This window comes from Tyto alba, unplaced genomic scaffold, assembly GCF_018691265.1.
Source record: "Tyto alba isolate M040663 unplaced genomic scaffold, T.alba_DEE_v4.0 Super-Scaffold_1000006, whole genome shotgun sequence".
NCBI lineage: Eukaryota > Metazoa > Chordata > Aves > Strigiformes > Tytonidae > Tyto > Tyto alba.
Window position 1 is genome coordinate 34816072 of NW_024881272.1, and position 18215 is coordinate 34834286.

General features: G+C 42.9%; 1 protein-coding gene across 2 annotated transcripts; it reads right to left on the minus strand.

Annotated features, from left to right (window-relative positions):
• Positions 1 to 2541: 2541 nt before the first annotated feature.
• Positions 2542 to 13746, minus strand: ZRANB2 (zinc finger RANBP2-type containing 2). 2 transcript variants are annotated; one of them, XM_042808047.1, is made up of 10 exons: positions 13566 to 13746; positions 13318 to 13374; positions 13086 to 13194; positions 11956 to 12038; positions 10417 to 10493; positions 9714 to 9851; positions 8654 to 8826; positions 6333 to 6419; positions 4448 to 4612; positions 2542 to 3896 (listed from the first exon to the last, which is right to left on the minus strand). In XM_042808047.1, the coding sequence occupies exons 2-10, from the start codon at positions 13364 to 13366 to the stop codon at positions 3833 to 3835; spliced, it is 945 nt and encodes a 314-aa protein (XP_042663981.1). In that variant the 5' UTR covers positions 13367 to 13374; positions 13566 to 13746; the 3' UTR covers positions 2542 to 3832. The 2 variants fall into 2 exon arrangements, with proteins under 2 accessions (XP_042663981.1, XP_042663975.1); XM_042808041.1 differs by having other exon boundaries at positions 13322 to 13374; positions 13566 to 13745.
• Between the last annotated feature and the right edge of the window lie 4469 nt (positions 13747 to 18215).

Below are 18215 nucleotides of genomic sequence, written 5' to 3' on the forward strand. Positions count from 1 at the left end.
TACGGGAATTCTGGATGTAAAATTCTATAACCAGCGATACATTTTGATTACTGCTCCAAGAACAAACCACGGCATTGATTAAAAACCACGAGCTGGAGTTTCTTCCCCCCCCCAAAGGACGCGAGAGGTACAGCACGGGGACTGGAGCAGTCAGAGCCCTGGCAGAGAAAGCCCTCGAGGGGGAAGGAAGGGTGAGGACCGGCCGGTGCTGCCCTGAGCTGGGAGGAGCGGAGGGGATGGGACGAGCCTGCCCCCCCCCAAACCGCCGCTGGCTTCAAACTTTTCCCATCTGAAGCATCTTTTCATCCTGCGTAGGAACATTCGCGTTAGGATCTTAGGAACTCGATAGCCAACTCGAAAAGGACACGAGGGCGAAGCGTTTCCCAAGGGCAGGCGGGAGCAGAACGCCCCGGTCCCCGGGGTGGTCAGGCAGGGGGAAACTTCTACCCCAACCCCCCCATTCGCGTCCCGTACCACCCCGGGCACGCCAAACTCCACTGCCCAGCTCTGGATTTTTCAAAATTTATTTTTAGGAACCCCTTTCTGACACCCGAGAGGCACCAGGTATAACACACTGTTACTATTCAAAGCGATCCTGCCATAACTTGGTATCATTCAACACTTGCCTAGCAGCGCTACGTGGAAATTAGAAAGGTTTCAGGTGTCTTCATCAACGCTAGCAGTCATTACTCTAGTATTGATAAATGTAGTGAAATTGATAACTAGTAAAATGTTATTTACGCCCCATTATTCCCCAAAAGGTGACTGCTGATAGCGCCGCTGAATTTAAAATGCTCAGTTAAAACACCGGCCCGCTGATCAGTCCGCGCCCGCGCTGCAACGTGTCCCCCCCGCCTCCGACAGAGGAGGGCACAGCAAACCAGAAACGCCTGCTGCACTGGGAAGGATGAAGACTTTGCAGCCGAGCAGGCGAAACGACTTGCCCTTGTTCACTACAACCTCAGTGAGGAGAGACCTAACCCGGCGTCTGCTTCATCTCTGGGCCTTCCCCGCGGCACCAAACAGGGGACGGGGGTCCCTTACCCGGCGGGGAAGTGAGAGAGTCTTGTTTTGAGATGCACCAGCCTGTGTATTTTAATGCTTTTTAGTAATTACTTTAGTAATTGACTATCTGAAGAAAAAAAAAAGAAACACTTTTCACAGCGGATTTTACCCCGTTGCCAAATTTATATAAAACTAAAGGCCAGTCTGCTTTTATTTAAGAATCACTTTCTGGCTTATCAATTACTACAGAAGAACGCTTACCCAAACCCACTATTCATATTAATGAAGATATTTAATTTTCCTTAGAAAAGCGCGTTAGCCCTAAACTTAATCAACACTTCCTCCTTTGCCATGACACATTTCACTGATCTTTGATAAAGCTGCACAGAAATACCCGTTTATTTCTACAGTCAGCAATTTCTCTGCCCCCAGCGGCTAAACTGAGGGCAAGGGAACTATTTTCTAGCGAAAGAAGAAAATTCCACTGCTAGGCGACTGGAGGTAGTTGGACACCACCTCCCACCCCCCATTACAGTAAACCCCAAACCTTTTTACGGCCTGAGCTTCATCTAGCTTTGTCTCTTATTGGAGGTGGACCAGGTTTAGTTCTAATAGCTTGGTTATTTATTTGCCGGTCCAGTAACTAAAAAGAGGAATTTTGTGTTCTTTGTTAACAGGCATGCAAAGACTACCACAGTCACTGTGCTGCTGTATTTTAAAATTTAGAAATCAAAGTAACGTAAACATACGGCTTCCTCTAAAATCTTCCTGAAAAGACAGGGAATACATACACACAGAAGAATACACCGTGAAGATCTGTAAAAGCTCATTTTAAACGTGCTGCTGTTCAAATGCAAAAACATTCGCGGTGCTTAAAGAACTGAATCACTCTGAAAAGGTGCGATACGTCCGGCCCGGGAAGCACACACTGCTCTTGCACTGCAGTAAGAGACCACCCCCCAAATAATCCCTTAGCAGAGGCTGCAAAGAAAGATTCGTTTCCAAGAGAAAGCACTCACTGCACAGTTAACTCACAGGTTTTATTTACACTTGTCTACAGAATCATTTTGCCTTACATTTTATCTAAGCCAAATGAAACCATAACTTTCCTTTGTCTGTAGCCTATCATTTGCTAAATTTAAAAACTTTCATCTGTTAAGTACAGCAACGATTTTAATACAAAGCACAAGGAAAAGAAAACAAAGGCTAACAACATAGCATCTATTTGATCTGATTTTTACAATTTAGTAGTTGGACTTTGAAGTCGTCAGAGGCACAGTTACAAGACTAACCTGCTCTTGTGCAATCTACACACATTTAGCATTGAAATTAGATATAAAAGAAAGCATTAAAGAAGAAACTGCAGATTTTTTTTCTGCAGAAAGATTATCAAAATATTTCTACACCAAAAACATTTTGCTTATATAGCAGTCCAAAAGAAGTGTTTTAAAAAAAAAAAAAAAAAAAAAAAAAAAAAAAGAAAGAAAGAGAAAGAAAGCAGAACGTAGTTTTTAAATTTTGCTCCGTTTGTTTTTGTGCAGTCCATCTTAAAAAAGCAGCAAATACGGATTTGGAAATTTTACTTCCGAAATAAATGCAGACATATTGCTGTTTGCTTTCTTCAAAAGAATAATTTTCCTTAACATACTTACCTTGTGATGGCACTGAAGATACTTAAAACCTTTCTTAACCAAACGGAGCTCAAGAGAGACCAAGTTTTAATGCGATATTGCTAGTAAAATAGATTCATTCAAGCATTTTAAGCCATAAATTATGTTTAAGGAAAAAAGAATGATTGATGAAGAACACATTTACGATGTCAGAACTTTCTACACAGTTTATTCTCATTTTTAAATATAAATAAAATTCAGATACCTTGAAAATTTTAGTCAGCCCAAAATGAATTTACAGACGGCCTGCAGAAGCTTCACTTGATTCCGAGAAGCTAGTTCCATATTCCTCCAGCTCAAGAGCAGATCCTACATGACCCTTTTCTAGGAAAGGATCGCAGAGTCCAGGGTCCACGCACGTGGAGATACCATGGCCAGTACCCACTGCAGCAAGGGCACTTTGCTGACTGCAGCCAGTCATTTCTAGTGACAGGCACCGGCAGCTACGAGACTCGGGCAGCGGAGGGGACAGCGCCCGGCGTCTCAAACATCCCCACACTTCACAGAAATGAAGTCTAATTTACTCTCGACATAATCGTCTGACGGACTGGGCATTTCACAGCTGTTTTGCACTGAGCATAGCTAAAGAGAGGGGCATCCATCTATACTTCTCCTTAAACACAGAAAAATAAAAAAAAAACCAATGAGACCCAAGTACTCACTACTGTCATGCAGCGGGTCACAGCAGCCCTACAGCTATGCTAGTTTCTGTGGTCCCCTACGAGCCGCAGCGGGCCAGCTCAGGCGCTGGGTGCAGAAAGCTCACGGGTTCTGCTGCTGCTCCTCAGGTGCTTCTCTGCAACTCCCACACGAAGAGCAGAGTCCTAGAACATATCCCGCCTGGGCCCGCTCACACACATATGGGAGAGCCAGGGAGCGAGTAACCGAGTCTTTAAAACTAACCAACCCTCCCCTTACTCAAATAATAAAACTTCACACTTCCCCCGGGGAGTTTATGGCTTAAAATGCTACCTCACTTTTTGTTTCATGAATGAACAAAGCTGCAGTTTTCCAGAAAGCAAGGACAGACATGCACCTCTACTAGCAGATTCAGCACTTCTGACCAAGTAAGACACCAACTTCTTAAAAATGTCTCATGCACTGACTGGAATTTTTTTTTTTTTTTTTTTTTTTTTTAAGATGTGATCTTTAATACGTTATTTCTTTTTAGAACTTGTACGGGAACCAGAATGGGAAGATCCAGATGATGATCTGCGGCGTCTGTAAGATATAAATGGAGAAAGCATGCAAAGAAATAAGTTGAAATTAATTTTAGCATCCACTTTGAGTAGTCTGTATCCTATAATAGCTGGAAGCCAAGTATATCTGATAGGGGCCTTATAAGAATACGGAAGTAACTTTAAACCACTTTAAGCTCGTGACTGTGAATTTAATACTAAAAATGTAAGCTTAATACTGAAAGTAGAATACCATTTCAGAATGCAGTATTTACTTATGAAAATAAATCAATAATGTACACAATAACACCTCACACCCTGAAAGAAGGGTGACCCAGGTCTTACTATGGAACATGCTCCTAGCAGGAGGAAGTTTCATTGGAGGGGGGGGAGAAAAAAACAAAAAGCAATTACAGAGGTTTTAATAAACAGCAAGAGTAGGGGAAGTGAGAGAACTACTTTTAGTATCAGAGTAACTGATCAGATTCAATTTTTTCCCAGTGAATCTCAGTCCGTCAGAATAACAACAACAAAAAAAAAAAAAAAAAATCACACATTTCAATACACCCATTCTTATTCTACATAAACCCAAACCTTTCGGGTGACCGTGATCTCGATCGTCTTTTTTTGCGATCACCAGATGAAGAAGATCTAGAACGACTTCGCTTCTTGCCTCTCTCAGGGGAAGATGATGAACGAGAGCTTGAGTAAGATCTCTTTCTTGGGGTGGAAGACCCCCTGTAGGACCTGGAGCTGGATCTTTATTGATTAAGAAATAAATCAGATTTAATTCTGGTATAATATAGAAAGAACAAAGAAAGAACAAAAAGAGACAGTTTTCATGAACACTCACTACTCTAGTCACATCAGTGGTTTGCCAAACAAATGTGTGGATGCTTTAATACTTACTCCTTAGTTATCTGCCAATAAAGACTTCTACTGCCATGGTAGTTTTCTTAATAAATTTGCTAAATAGTGTTTCTTGATAGACAGACCAGCAGTGGTTAGGAAACCTCTTTCCAGCATTCACCAGTGACACAGCTTTGACAAAGAAGCGATGGGAGACTGGGACAGGAAGCAGCCTATGTAAGGACCTTCCTCAGTAGTTAAAATTCACAAAGCAAAAGGGCTTGAAAACCACGGGTGTAATGCTGATTTAACACTCTTTCACTCCATATTAATGGACAGTTCACACTGCAGTTTTGTAATGTTCATCTTGCTAGAACAGTAAAAACCCTCAGAAGGTATATTTACAAATTGCAGAATAATTTGTGTAGAGGGTAAGACCTTCCACAACCCAAATATTTTTAAAAAAACCTCTAGAAAACAGTTGTTTTGGCATTAAAAAAAAAAAAAACAAAAATATCCAAAACACCAGCTTCACTTACGAGCACTCAAAAAAATCACTTTATCTAAAAAATCCCAAGAAAGAAAAACACTCGTGGAAAAAAATAATAGAAACTGTAATTCCCAAATTACATAATCACTCCTAACAGGATTATTATTATGTTTTTTACTCAGTAAGCTGGATAAAACATTTCCAAAAAAAAAAAAAAAACCCCAGCAACCCTCCAACAACACAGTGTATGTTGTTGGCAAACGATTTTCAGGGGTTTTCGTCGTAAATAACCCAGCAGGCCTACTTCTCACAAGGCGAGGACCCTCGGTGGGAGCCGCGTGGCACAGAGCGCCCCGCTCCAGCAGGCAGCGGGGGGCACAGGCACCCCTCGCCTCCTCCTCAGAGCTCGGCTCCCGCCCCGCCCGGGACAATCCACAGCACGTTTCTGCCGGCACAGGGCGGCGGCACCGTTTGTCATTGCTCTTCCCAACTCGCACTTCCTCATTTACAGTTCTGAGGCTCTCTGCATGCATGGAGGTGGGCCAGTTCTTCATTCCATCACAAAAGGAGAGTCCTGCCCACAGGATGCCTGTGCGAGGACACCTCAAGGAACTTACATGCTTTTGTTACAACATCAGCTAGCTCCAACTCCTGTCAGCTTCTCGCATGATTCACTATCCACATCTTTACACGTTCCCCCCACATTTATAAAGGTGATGGCAGCACTATCTAGTGGAAGTTAGATACGTTAAATAAGTTATCACTAAACACAAACCCAGAAGTATAGCGTATTTCCTATTGTTCTTCCACACCAAGTAGCCAAAGTGGAAACAGTAAAACCAGCACAAATTACTGAAGCAAGTAAACATGCATTCAAATTCTTCTTCCTTCAAAGTGAAGATCTGTGGCGTCCACTCGTCTAGCTTAGATCAGACTTAAACTCTTCAACCAAAACCTCGCATTCTCAAGAAATACATCTGTAGTGGTAACAACCTCGTGCAGAGACCCCAGGAATTCTGACTTCCAAGATAAAAATGAGTTAATGTTTTTTGACCGGCATAATTTTACGATGAAATCAACAAGCGGTTGGTTCTTCTGCCCTTTTTTCTCTCTGCAAGGAGAGAGTGCTACCTCATTCACCTTGATTTCGACCCACGAGATCTAGAGTGTTCCCTGGAACTGGAGCGAGATCTTGATCTGGAACTGGAAGAACTTCTTGAATGGGACCTGAAACAACATGGGAGATTTTTTTCCAGTGTCTGACTTGTATTTAGCAGAAGAACTGCTACTGGTAGCAGCAGAGACAACAATGCATCAATATAATTTTGGTCTAGAATCACTAAAGAAGTGTCAATTTCCCCTTACTCCCCTGGTATCACCATAGTACATTTTACAACAAAAATTTTAACGTAGTAGGAAGATGGTGCATTTAAAAAATGTATAAAGTCAGCTTTTAGTTATGTTTCCTAAAACAAAGCACAAAAATTAAACAGGATTGCAGTTATTTGGCAAAATGAAAAAACTGCATATCTGTTTATTATCTCATTAAATCAATGCCTTAACTTTTAATTTGTGCCTTAACTTGAAAACCATCAGTTTCTTTGAAAAGCAGAGTAGGTGAGAGTGTTAGGACTAGCTAGCTCAAATTTTCCCCGAGTCAGTTCTCACAAGCATTCTGTAAGCAGTTTCAAGTTTTCATAAACATTTTCCCCTGCATTAAAAATTAAGTAGTAGTTAATTCTTGGCTAATGTATGGCTGTATCTAACTCTACTTGTAACTAGTCAAAATTAATTTTCGAGTTTTTCACGTTGATGGATTTTCTTTAAAGCACAAACCACAGAAGTTATGTAAAAGTAAGAATGATAGCAGACTTGCAGTAACCACTGTAAAAAGAAGGCATTGCAATCAAATTGTAATAATCTTTTCAGGAAAAATATATTATACATGCTGACATGGTAACAGGATAAACTGGGAGATTGACTTTTTCATTTTACTGTGCAAAACAAAAGCAGTATGAATACAGACTAACTAGAAAATACATTTAAACCTTTTTAAAAAACACCAAGTAGTATCCACAAATGGCAACTGCTTTTTTCCAATGAGTTATCTGTAGCTAGAAGCAAAAAAGTTCAACTCAAAGTTGAAAGATGCCTAGCAAATTTCAGTTATGACAAGCTCCCTTTGACTTTGCTGTTAACATTTGGGCATTGCTGAGCGAAGGGGTGGCCAGGTGCAGCAGTTCTGTCGTCTTTGACCCTCCCACCCCCAAACCGAAGCACTGCGCTCCAGGGCAGCCCGTGCTGGCCGCGCGCTCTCCTCACACGGGATGATCCAGCCACTTCCTCACAGATCTTCCTCCACACCTCATTTCATTTACAAAAACTGCCGCCAGCCCGCCAGCTAGTCACTATTATTCCCTTAGTGCCCCTCCTTGGACCCACGCAGCATATACACGTCTCCAGAGGCATCTGAAGGAGTGGGGAGGCTGGCAACAGGTATTGCGAAGAACAGAATTTTTCACAGAAGAGGCAGCATGGAAAAAAGCATGGCAGCAATGGGGAGAAAGATGGAACAGAGACAGTGGCTGGTATCTGGTTAGTATGAGGGTCTGTAGAATCTGGGCAGGGATCACAGCGGTGAGAGCAGAGAGGTGCAGTGACAACGCTAGGAAGGAGAAACTTGAACTTCATGTAAATCAACTTTATGTCTAGCCCCGGGAGCTAGCACTGATTTGAGGTCTTAAACTGATCAGCATCATCCTTGTATTAGTTGTAAGGCAGGTAAAAAGCTGCAGCGTGATTTACATCACATGATTACAGAACATTTATTAAATTGTTCATATATTCCTGAATTTAAGTAACAACATGAGATCTTAAATCTACCCAGCGGATTGCTTGCGTGGCCCCACGATCCATATAAACCTCTAGTGTTGTTCTGACAACAGTGCCACCGTAATTAAAGCTTTGTTGCTTGCCATCAAACTAAGTTCAAGTTTCTTGTCTTTATTCCCAGGATATCCTCCATTCTGTCCTTTCACTGAGTCTGTCTGGACAGCATCATCACTGCCCTCTTCTGCCACCTCCTCCCACTTTAACAATACCACCCTTCTGCTTCTCTCTTCAACAGCTCTACTCAACACTGTTAAAAAAGTTCACCTATTGATTCACATACGGCCAACAAGCCTAAAAATGAGATTGAAAATAAGTTAGATCTTTAAATTTATTTGAAGGATTCAATTGAAATATCAACTTAAATTTACTAAAACAAGCAACAAGACGCATGAAGCCTCCCTACTGAGCATCCACAGAAGGTCAGAACATTATCTACCTGTGTAAATTCTGTACATAAAATTGTTAACATTATTAAACTAAAACTGTAAGTCAATCAAGAAAAAAAAGTAAATAAAGAAGTTAGATACTGACATTTTGCCTGGCGTTACCCTTGACCTGTACCCGTTTACCTGGACCTAGACCTTGAGCTTGAATGAGAGGATGAGCGCGATGAAGATCGTGAGTGGGAAGATCGAGACTTAGAGCGACTGCGCCTATTGGGTTTCTTTTTCTTATTAGTGTCCTCTTCTTCACTGGCATCAAGATTATATTTTGAAAGGTCAGCATCATCTTCATCCTCATCCTGAACAAATGCAGATATACAAAAAATACTTAAGAAATATTTTAATCGTTTTCTTCAGTGTTTTTCACACATTCTATGGTTTGTGCTTTTTTTCAGCCTCTGAAAATACTGTTAGTGCCTTTAACGAGATCCAAAAATTTTAAGACTAAAGAGTGACTGAAAACTTGTGTTTCAAAGCAAACTACTAAAAAGCCTGCACAAAACCCATCTGAAATCCTATTTCCTGCTATTTAAGGAAGTTACTGAAAACACATAGACATTCATTTCCACCAGTTACTTTAAATAAGCACCTGGAAGAATTTTCAGACTCAAAATCTACAGCCATAGCATAATTCTGCAGAGACATGCTTCATAGGCAGAATGAGGCAACTGCTGTGTTAAAAATAAGCATATACGCATCTCTCTGCAGGACTGTTGTACAAAGATGTGAACAATCTAATATGCGATGATCATGTATTTCAGGAAAGATAAAAAAAAATAGTCTCTGATTATTTTATTCCATTTTGTACAAAGTAAATCTGACATGGTTTCAAAGGGCTACGAACAAAATTCAAGAACATTCCCTTTATATGGTAACCATGCATAAAGGTTCCAAATAAAGATCTCAAAATTTTTGTTTCTGATCTCAGATAAGCTTTTAATTTTTTACGGTTTAAAAAAGTTATACATATTTGAATGCAGGGTTTTAGAACAAACCAGGGCTTGTGCACATACTTCACAGAAGCTATAGGCACCATTATTCTGATAGCTACTGCTCTATGTTGCTCTAAAGGCAGCTAAAAATATAGGTCAAACCTTACCTACTGCCACTAAACAGCACTGTAGCAATAATTAAAAACCAACTGCTAGACAAAAAAAAAACAAACCAACAACCCAAAACACACTACCTCATCCAATTTATATTTGGAGAGATCTTCATCCTCATCCTCCTCATCTTCCCCTTCAGATTCCTTATCTTCTACTTCCTTCAGGATAGATGCAGGACCAACTGGCTTCCCTCTATACTTTTTCTTTTTGCGTCCAAACTAAGAAATTTCATGTCATTAGAACACAATTTAATCAAAAGTAATTTCCACATTTTGTATTTTCTCACAAAATTTCTATGACAAAATAAATATACATCGATTTAAAATAAGGTATTGCTCAAAGAGAAGTATCATGAAACATCAATTAGCAACAAGAAACTTTTTGAAGACGTGCTTGTCTGAGATATAACTAGTGCTTGCACACAAGACGAACAGGAATATGAATCTAACGAGGATGTATTTGCATCTGTGGAATGTATTTATAAAACAGAGCTGAACACAACACGCACGACCCTGAAGCCAGCTCCCTACGAAATGCGACTAACTCAGCTTCTATCAGTTTAATCTGAGCTCATTCTCAGTTTTTAACCCCCCAGAAGACAAACCAGATGCATTCACTTTCAGTTCAAAACTGTCACACTTGAGCATTTGACAGAGAGATGCATCACAAGGTGTTTCTGACTAGCGCTCTTCCCCACAAGGAAGCCTAATGCAGGTGCCCGTACCCTGAACACAAATCACACAACACGCGCCTCTCCGGAGCAGTGCAGGCACCTGATCTTACCTCATCGTACTCCCCGTCTGATTCTTCACGCTCTATATATTCCACATTCTCTCGTTCATTAAATCCTCCTCCGTACCCTTTAAAACAATGGGTAAAACATGACAATCTCTTGATCGGCACCAAATTCTGCACAAAGTTTAGAATAAACATTCACAGAGGTTCTGAAAGCCTTCCGTGGATTTATAAATATATGCCATGATAATAATATAATCTCAAGAGGAACATGAATGGTTCCTATGCACGTTTATTAAATATGGTTCCTCTGAAACCTAATTAAGAAAACGGATTGAGACACAAACAGCGCAGAAGCAATAACCTTTAAAAAAAAAATGGAAAAAAAAAAACGTTTCGGTATTATAGACGTGCTGAGCAGCCAGCTTCCCAGACGAGCTCTGGTGGGGCGGCAGTGCCTGGTGGGGATAAACACAAGAACGTCCCCGAGGTGCCAGAATGAAGGCTACCGTCCTCGACGACCAAAATGCCACCTCTGAGGGCAGCAGTAGCCAGGCTGGGAAAGCGGGCAAGGAGATGTGAGGCGAGGGCAAGGCCGGCTAACTGCAGGCTCTCGCCCGGCCGGGCCCCACGCACCTCCAGCCTCCTCCGTGGCTTCTGCTCCTGCACCCCAACTGTGTGCACCCCCAGGGAGCAACAGCACCCCAAGCATCCTGTACCTGCGCTGAACTGTACAGCTGCCAAGGTCTGCCTGAGGAATCTCTCTATTCCTTTTTATAATGCGAGTGGAAAACTTCCAACGGCTCATTTTAATTGCAGCTGACTCTGTAATTTACTGCAAGTGTGGGCAACACGCTAGGTGTCCCGCACAGGTCTGCAAATTTGCTCTGAAGGACACCAGAACTTGAAAAATTAAATATTAAATTAAATGAAATACAGTGTCTTATTTAATACTCTTACAATATTAAATATTAAAAAAATATTCTTTCTCCTTTTGAATAACAAGCTCTGTGCTCTTCTCCGTGCTTCTTTTTTTATACGCCTTAGTGCTACACTCTGTGCATTAAATTCTCCCTGACCCCCTTGGCAGTGGTAACAGTATGAAGAGCTGCAACTGCGCTGTAAGGATATCCTCTGTTCTAGTTACCACTGGGTTCATTGTTAATGCAGGAGGAACTTAAACCGCGTCACAGCGTGACCAAACCTCAAACCTCATTAAGAGATAACAGTCTAATCTAGACAGCCTTCAAACAGAGCTCTCAGGACTGCCAAGCCCTCCCTAGATGGATATACACTGGACCTCTTGGAGTTTAATAAAGTGCTGCATTACTCCTTCCAAACGTCGCAGTATCAAAATCAAACACAGAGGCAGTTTAAGCTGAATGCTTGTTGACTTTTCAAATGAAGCCATCACATACTTTACACACCTCTGAAAGTAACTATCTAAGAACCTACAGATTTATCTACACATGAAAGATCATTCAACTTTGCTTGTTCTGCTGTGAAAACAATCCCTTAAATTATATTGTGACTTATAAAAAGCTTTCTTACAGTCATCTGAGTATTTTAAAACCATGTGCATCTTACCTGTCCTTTCCTCCAATTTAGCATACTTTGGAGTATTACACATATTGCATTCCGATCTTCTAGCCCAGTTCACGTTACCACATCTTCAGAGCCCAAAAGAACAAAACAGAAATAAGAAACATTTCAAATCAAAAAGCTTAAGTGTCGAGGCGAGGCTTCAAGAAATCATAAGAATGTATTTTGCCACATTTTAGCAATGATCTGCAGTCACTAGTCCAACATGATTAATTCCAAGGCTACGTCACCAAGACACAAAGAACCGCAAGAGAGCCTGGGGGTAATTCCCCAGCACGAGGGCGATGGGAAGAAGAAATTGAGGGCAGAGAAATAAAATTCATAGGCAGATCTCTCTCACGGAGTCCTAAAACGCCACTGGTGCTTCACCCCTCCATACCACCACCAGGCTGCTGCTGAGGAGGAGGTCGGCAAGACAGGACTATCCTGAAATGTGCCACGAGGTGGATTCCCTGACACTGGGACCCCCCGCGGCGCTGCCCAGGAAACCCACCCCTCGTGCTGCAGGGGAACCCCCCGGGCTGGACACAGCAAAGTCCTGACAGAAAAACTTAAAAATCCGGGTTCTGCTGGTCAGACAGCTTACTCAATCAGCAAAACCTGAAAGTCTTAAAAGTGCTCCCCAAAATCTGAAAACATCCTTCCAAAAATCAAAGCATTTTATTAAAGTAGTCCTTTCCTAATTTAGATCTTGATAGTCTCAATTGATGGCTTGGAGAAACATCTAAGAATTTCACTATGTGCTAAACTTAATTCATTAATTATGAGGCGAATGTTAACAATAAACCATCACACTGAAACACAGGTGGTACTTCCACCTCCGTGTTTCTCCTGAGCTTGAGAAACGTCTTGGCTTATCAGAGAAAAATGCGAACTTTTCCCTTTCTAGTCTTAATTTTTTAATCTTTTCCCAGCCATGTTAATTAAGTAACTGCTGTCTGGCAAACAAAAATGAACGCTGTCCTCCCAGCAGGACACTACTAGGGGATCAGCTGCGAGTTCTGACCACTCTTCTCTCATCAGCAGATGTAAATTTATACTGACAGAATGAAGTATCGTAGTGCAGGCGCGTTGTGTGGCTCTAAGAACAGTCTGCATTTTTTAAAAGGTCATACGTTTTACACTGCCAGTCATTGGCACTGAAGAGGCCACGACTCTTTTCAGCAAGCGTCTTCCCTATTTCGGTCCCTCCAGCTTTCATCATTTTGGCTTCTGTCGTTTTTTCTAGAAAAGAAAAAAAAGCATACAAACAGTTCTCAAACGTCTTGTTCGATTGTTAGTTGTAAAGATGTATTATTTTCTTTAAAAAAAAAAGGCAGAGATAGTCGAGATAATGGAGCCAGATACTCACCTCTCCCACATCTGTTACAGCTAGTTCTCCTAGCAAAGTTAACATTCCCACACCTGAAAATGGAAAGAGAACGCAGACGATGGTTAACCGAGCGCGAGGGAAAACGCCTTTCTGCCTCCCCCCGCCTTCGCTCCACACCAAACCCCCAAGTTCCCCGGGCCGTGCCCGACCCTGGGGCGATGCTCGGCGGGGCAGGGGCGGCCGCCCAGCCCCCGGCGCTGCCCCTCCGCCCCTCCCAACTCACTTCTTGTCGGGGCAGATCCAGTCCCCGTCGCTCACGCGGAAATTCTTGGTCGACATCTTGGACCCCGCCGAGCCGAGCGCCGCCGCCGCCGCCACCACCGCCGCCGCCGCGGGGAAAGGACCGGGGCCCTACGCCGGGCGGGCTGTCCTCCTCCACGCCTGCGCCCTGCCGCCGCGGCGAGCCGGGCCAGCGCCCGGCGGGATTTTGCACAGGCAGCGGCTCAGACGCCTCAGCTCGGCCGCGGGAGGAGGGAGCGGAGGAAGGGCGCCCCCAGCGGGCCGGAGGGCCGCGCGGGGTGCGGACGCGCATGCGCAGTGCTGCGGGGCTGGTGCCGCCGTGGCCGCGCTCGGCGCTGAGGGGAAGGGGCGGCCTGGGGGGGCCAGGGAGCCTTCCCCAGCCCCAGGGGCTGAAAATCCCTCCTGGACGAGCTCCTTTAGTCATGGCAGGTTGTTTTCTTCCAGTCGCTGCCGCGGCTCTGTCACCACAAAATCCCAGGGATAGAACTGCCCGGGCTCCTCAGGAGGAAAGCCTGAGGGGGAACTCCTGAGTGTGCGCCTTCAGGAAAATAAACAGAGAAACCGTCAATTGCCGCTATAGAACGAAAAAGAAATAAGGCCAGAGAGTACGGGAAGATCAGACTGGTTTCTGGGTGTGCTGGCCCTAGTGAAATCCCCATCAGAACATACAGAGGGTTTTAAATACGAATAAGGCTTTTGCTTTTCTTTTTGGGCGAGATCTGCTGCACTTCCATTTACTGGTGCTGCCTCATTAAGTATTTGCAGTGTGCTTTTTTACAGCAAATGTTACTTTCCTGGCAGTTCTTAATTCCCTTTCTCTCCCATGCTGTAGCCACATTCTGTGGAAAAACCACCTGGAATCTGGTTACAGGACTGTTTTTTATCGCATCTACTCTCTGGGTCATGAGGCAAGATGACAGCGTTATTGCTATTTATTTATCAAACAGCGAGAGTGCACTGGAAAAATGTGTTGAGGCATCTGGTTTGCCTCAGAAGGTTATGTACAAATTCCCACTTACAAAATGTCTGTAATAATCAGGAAGGGCTAAGCCTGCATCTTCCTGCTGCCAGAGAAGGTTCCAGGTGAAGGGCTGTGCTGGAATTGTGAACAAGGGCTGTGAAAAACCTTGCTTTTTTTCTACCCCAGAACTAGAAGAACGCGGGGAAAGTCCCTGATGAAGAGGAGCCGGTGGCCGGGCAGCTGCTGCAGAGCTCACTGATGGGACTGCCCGCGCAGCAGCAGCAGGTCCTGCCTAAGCAGTGGTGCTTCCCAGGCAGGCACTGCAGCCTGCAAAATTTCAAACCTCGATTTGCAATTTTTTCTCCAAACGACGTCCCTTTCTGGCACTGAATAAGCTTAAACGAGGTATCAGAGTCTTAGCACTGTCGTAGAAGGCAACAAATCTTGGGTCACTTTGTCAGCACCGATCTTTAAATTGTAGTAAATAAAAAAAGAGCTTGAAAAAAGGTGGAGAATCCAGTTGCAGCCCGGAGTGCCTGGAAGGATTCACTCATGCCATTGGGTGATGTTTAGTCAGTACAGCAGGTGGCAGTTGGGTAACATACATTTTTCCAGGTATTGTTATTGCAGATTAAAAGCCTGCTTTTTTTTTTTTTTTTTTACGGAATTCAGGGGAGATATTTTAAATATCAACATATTGATAACTATTTAAAAAAAAAAAAAAGCATCACTGTCACCATGTGTGATTGGCACTGGAAGTGCAAGGCAAGATTATTGTTGAGTTGCACATGATACAGAACGTAAAGTTGGCAAGGTGTATCAAGACCATGTAGTACGTGTCTCTGTTCAGACCTCCTACAAGCAGGATTTTTCCACTTTCACCTGCCTTTTCCTGAAAATAGGCACTACCCAACTACCCGGCCGCCCCCCTGTTTTTGCCTGGGGGGGACTCTGCTTATGCCAGTAGGATTGTAGGGAGTAACCAAACCCAGAAGTTGGCCTCTAGACGTTAATTAATTCCTGCGTACCTTCAGGAAAGACCCTTTCATAAGTCACAAGAATATCAATCATAAAGTGTAATATCAGGGAGACAAAAAACATCCGGACCTACAGAACAAATTAATGAGTGATGGAAGGTTTTCTTCATCTGTGATATCCTTCTGCTTATTAAAAAATAGAGTCCAAAGCTAGTAGGTTAGAAGAAAATCAGTATCTGTTGACTTTAGTAGGAATTGGATTGAATTGCAGCGTGCTTAGGAGAGGCATTGTTCTGAAATCCGGGGTTCCTGTTGAAATCATGGCTTGTGGATTCGTTGCGGATTCTCAGAGTTTGGGTCTGTCTCACGTTGGTGTCTGCAGAAACACCGAAGAAGGGGCAGAGCCCATGCAGAAGGTTTCACAGCCTTCGTGTGGCTTCTGTGCAGATACAAGGGTCGACTTCTACACAATAAAATTTAAAATGAGCTTGGAGGATACCTCTATCTTGAATGATAAAATCTTCATGCTGTTCAGGTCAGAAAAAAAAAACCCTTATCGATGATTTCAAGGACAGCAATTTGTTCATAATCCCTGGATTTCCCTTCAGGGAAATCAAGGCATGCAAAACTTACTTTTTCCATTAAGAAATAAAACAGAACACGCATTGTTTTAAAAATAAGCACAGGCAAAAACACAATTCACATCATCATAACTTCAGGCTTAAATATTTTAAAAGCTACTAAAATATAATGAGAAGAATGTTTAAGTGGTATTTGTTTTCTGCTAAAGGAAACTTTCCCGAGGAGTCCCTGGCCAGGCACCTGCAGCCAGAAATCTGAAGTGATCAACCTCATTTTGAAAACAGGTCCTCTCCCTCTGTGTGCAGAGGGAGTGTTTCTGTAACTTCCGTTTGTTCAATTTACTTCAAAAAATAGGTATATTAAAAGCTGAAAAGCCAAGTGGGGACTGAAAAAACAATACAATCTTTGAATTTAAGAATAAAAAGCAAGGCCCAAGTGGACAAGTTTTGATGGCTTTGAGAGCACTGGAGGCACCTGAAGGTGCGCAAGTCCGTGTGACCTGATGAGATGCATCCGCAGGTCTTGAGGGACCTGGCAGATGAAGTGGCTGAGCCACTGTCCATCATATATTGAGAAGCTGTGGCAGTCTGGTGAAGTTCCCGCTGACTGGAGAAGGGGAAACATAACCCCCATTTTTAAAAATGGGAAAAAAGGAAGACCTGGGGAACTACAGGCCAGTCAGTCCCACCTCTGTGCCCGGCAAGATCATGGAGCGGATCCTCCTGGAAAATAGGCTGGGCTTCATGGCAAATAGGGTGACTGGTGACAGCCAACACGGCCTCACCAAGGGCAAACCCTGCCTGACAGATTTGGTGGCCTTATACAACAGGGTTACTGTGCCGGTGGGTAAGGGAAGAGCAACTGGTGTCATCTACCTGGACTTGTGCAAAGCATCTGACACTGACCCGCACGACATCCTTGTCTCTAAATTGGGGAGACGTGGATGTGACGGAAACGGCCCCGCTCTGCCCCCCCCCCCCAGGGCTCCCACTCGGGTTGTTTGAGACATCATTTTTTTGATAATAAGTTTATTTTTTTTACAGTTTGTGACAGTGACTGTGTAGGATATTCCCTTTATTTAATAAGCAGCGTTTCTTAAAGATTTTTGATATGCTGATCTTCTTTTTGTGTGTTTCTTACACAAAGTTTCATTTAAATATCTACCCCCCGTTTCACAGTAGCTTGTGGACAATTTTATTGGATTCCTGTTCCTATCACAATGCATTTTGGCTTCAGATGGCGTCAGGAATTGTTAATAACCAAGTAAATGAAAAATACATCACCCATCATTTTAACATAATGAAACTGAGCAGCTGAGAATGAAAAAGTACAGGAAACTATTTAATTGGCCTGTCTCTAGACAGCCAATTCCTACCAACAAGCCTTGAAAATCATTTTTTTCCTGAAGAAAACCTAAATGGTACCAGCGAGATCAAAGTCAGGTAATTAAAAGAAGGTTGCCTGTGCTTCCTAGCTCTGTCATTCTGGTTTACGTGTCCCTTCCGGGCACGCCTGCATGCCATGCTCTTGATTAAGCAACTGGGGGCACCTGGGTTTTTAAGCATCACTTGAAAACACTTAAGACATTGTTGATGCTTTCCAAGACATCATAATAATAATAATTTCAGATCTATGAGTTAAGAGAGTGCAATGTGCTTCCATCAGGTGAAATCTAACTATTATGAAAACCTATTTCTGTTGATATAATTGAACATACACTAAATTATACTGCGAAATAGCATTTGACTGTTCGGTTTTCAAAGCGCATCACAACTTGACAGATACTTGTTTAAACAAGAGAGTGAAAATGCAGTGCCTGTGTTAGAAAGTGCAAATGCTATAAACCATTCAAGACACTCACAGGTTTGTGATTTACTATGAAATGCAGGGACTGCTGTGCTGGGAAGCACTTTTAGGAGGTGCCATAGCATTTGGAGAGTTGGTCTTCCAAAGGTTGTTTCAATTTTCAAGTGTGACAGAGGTTTGATAATAGAGTTTTTCAAGCAAGTGATGGGTAGTGACACGTCGCTCAAGCTGACATGAGTTTGGAGGAAAGATTTTCTTCAACGTGTGACCTTTACAGAAGGTTAGACATTGCTTGTCATTTAATAAT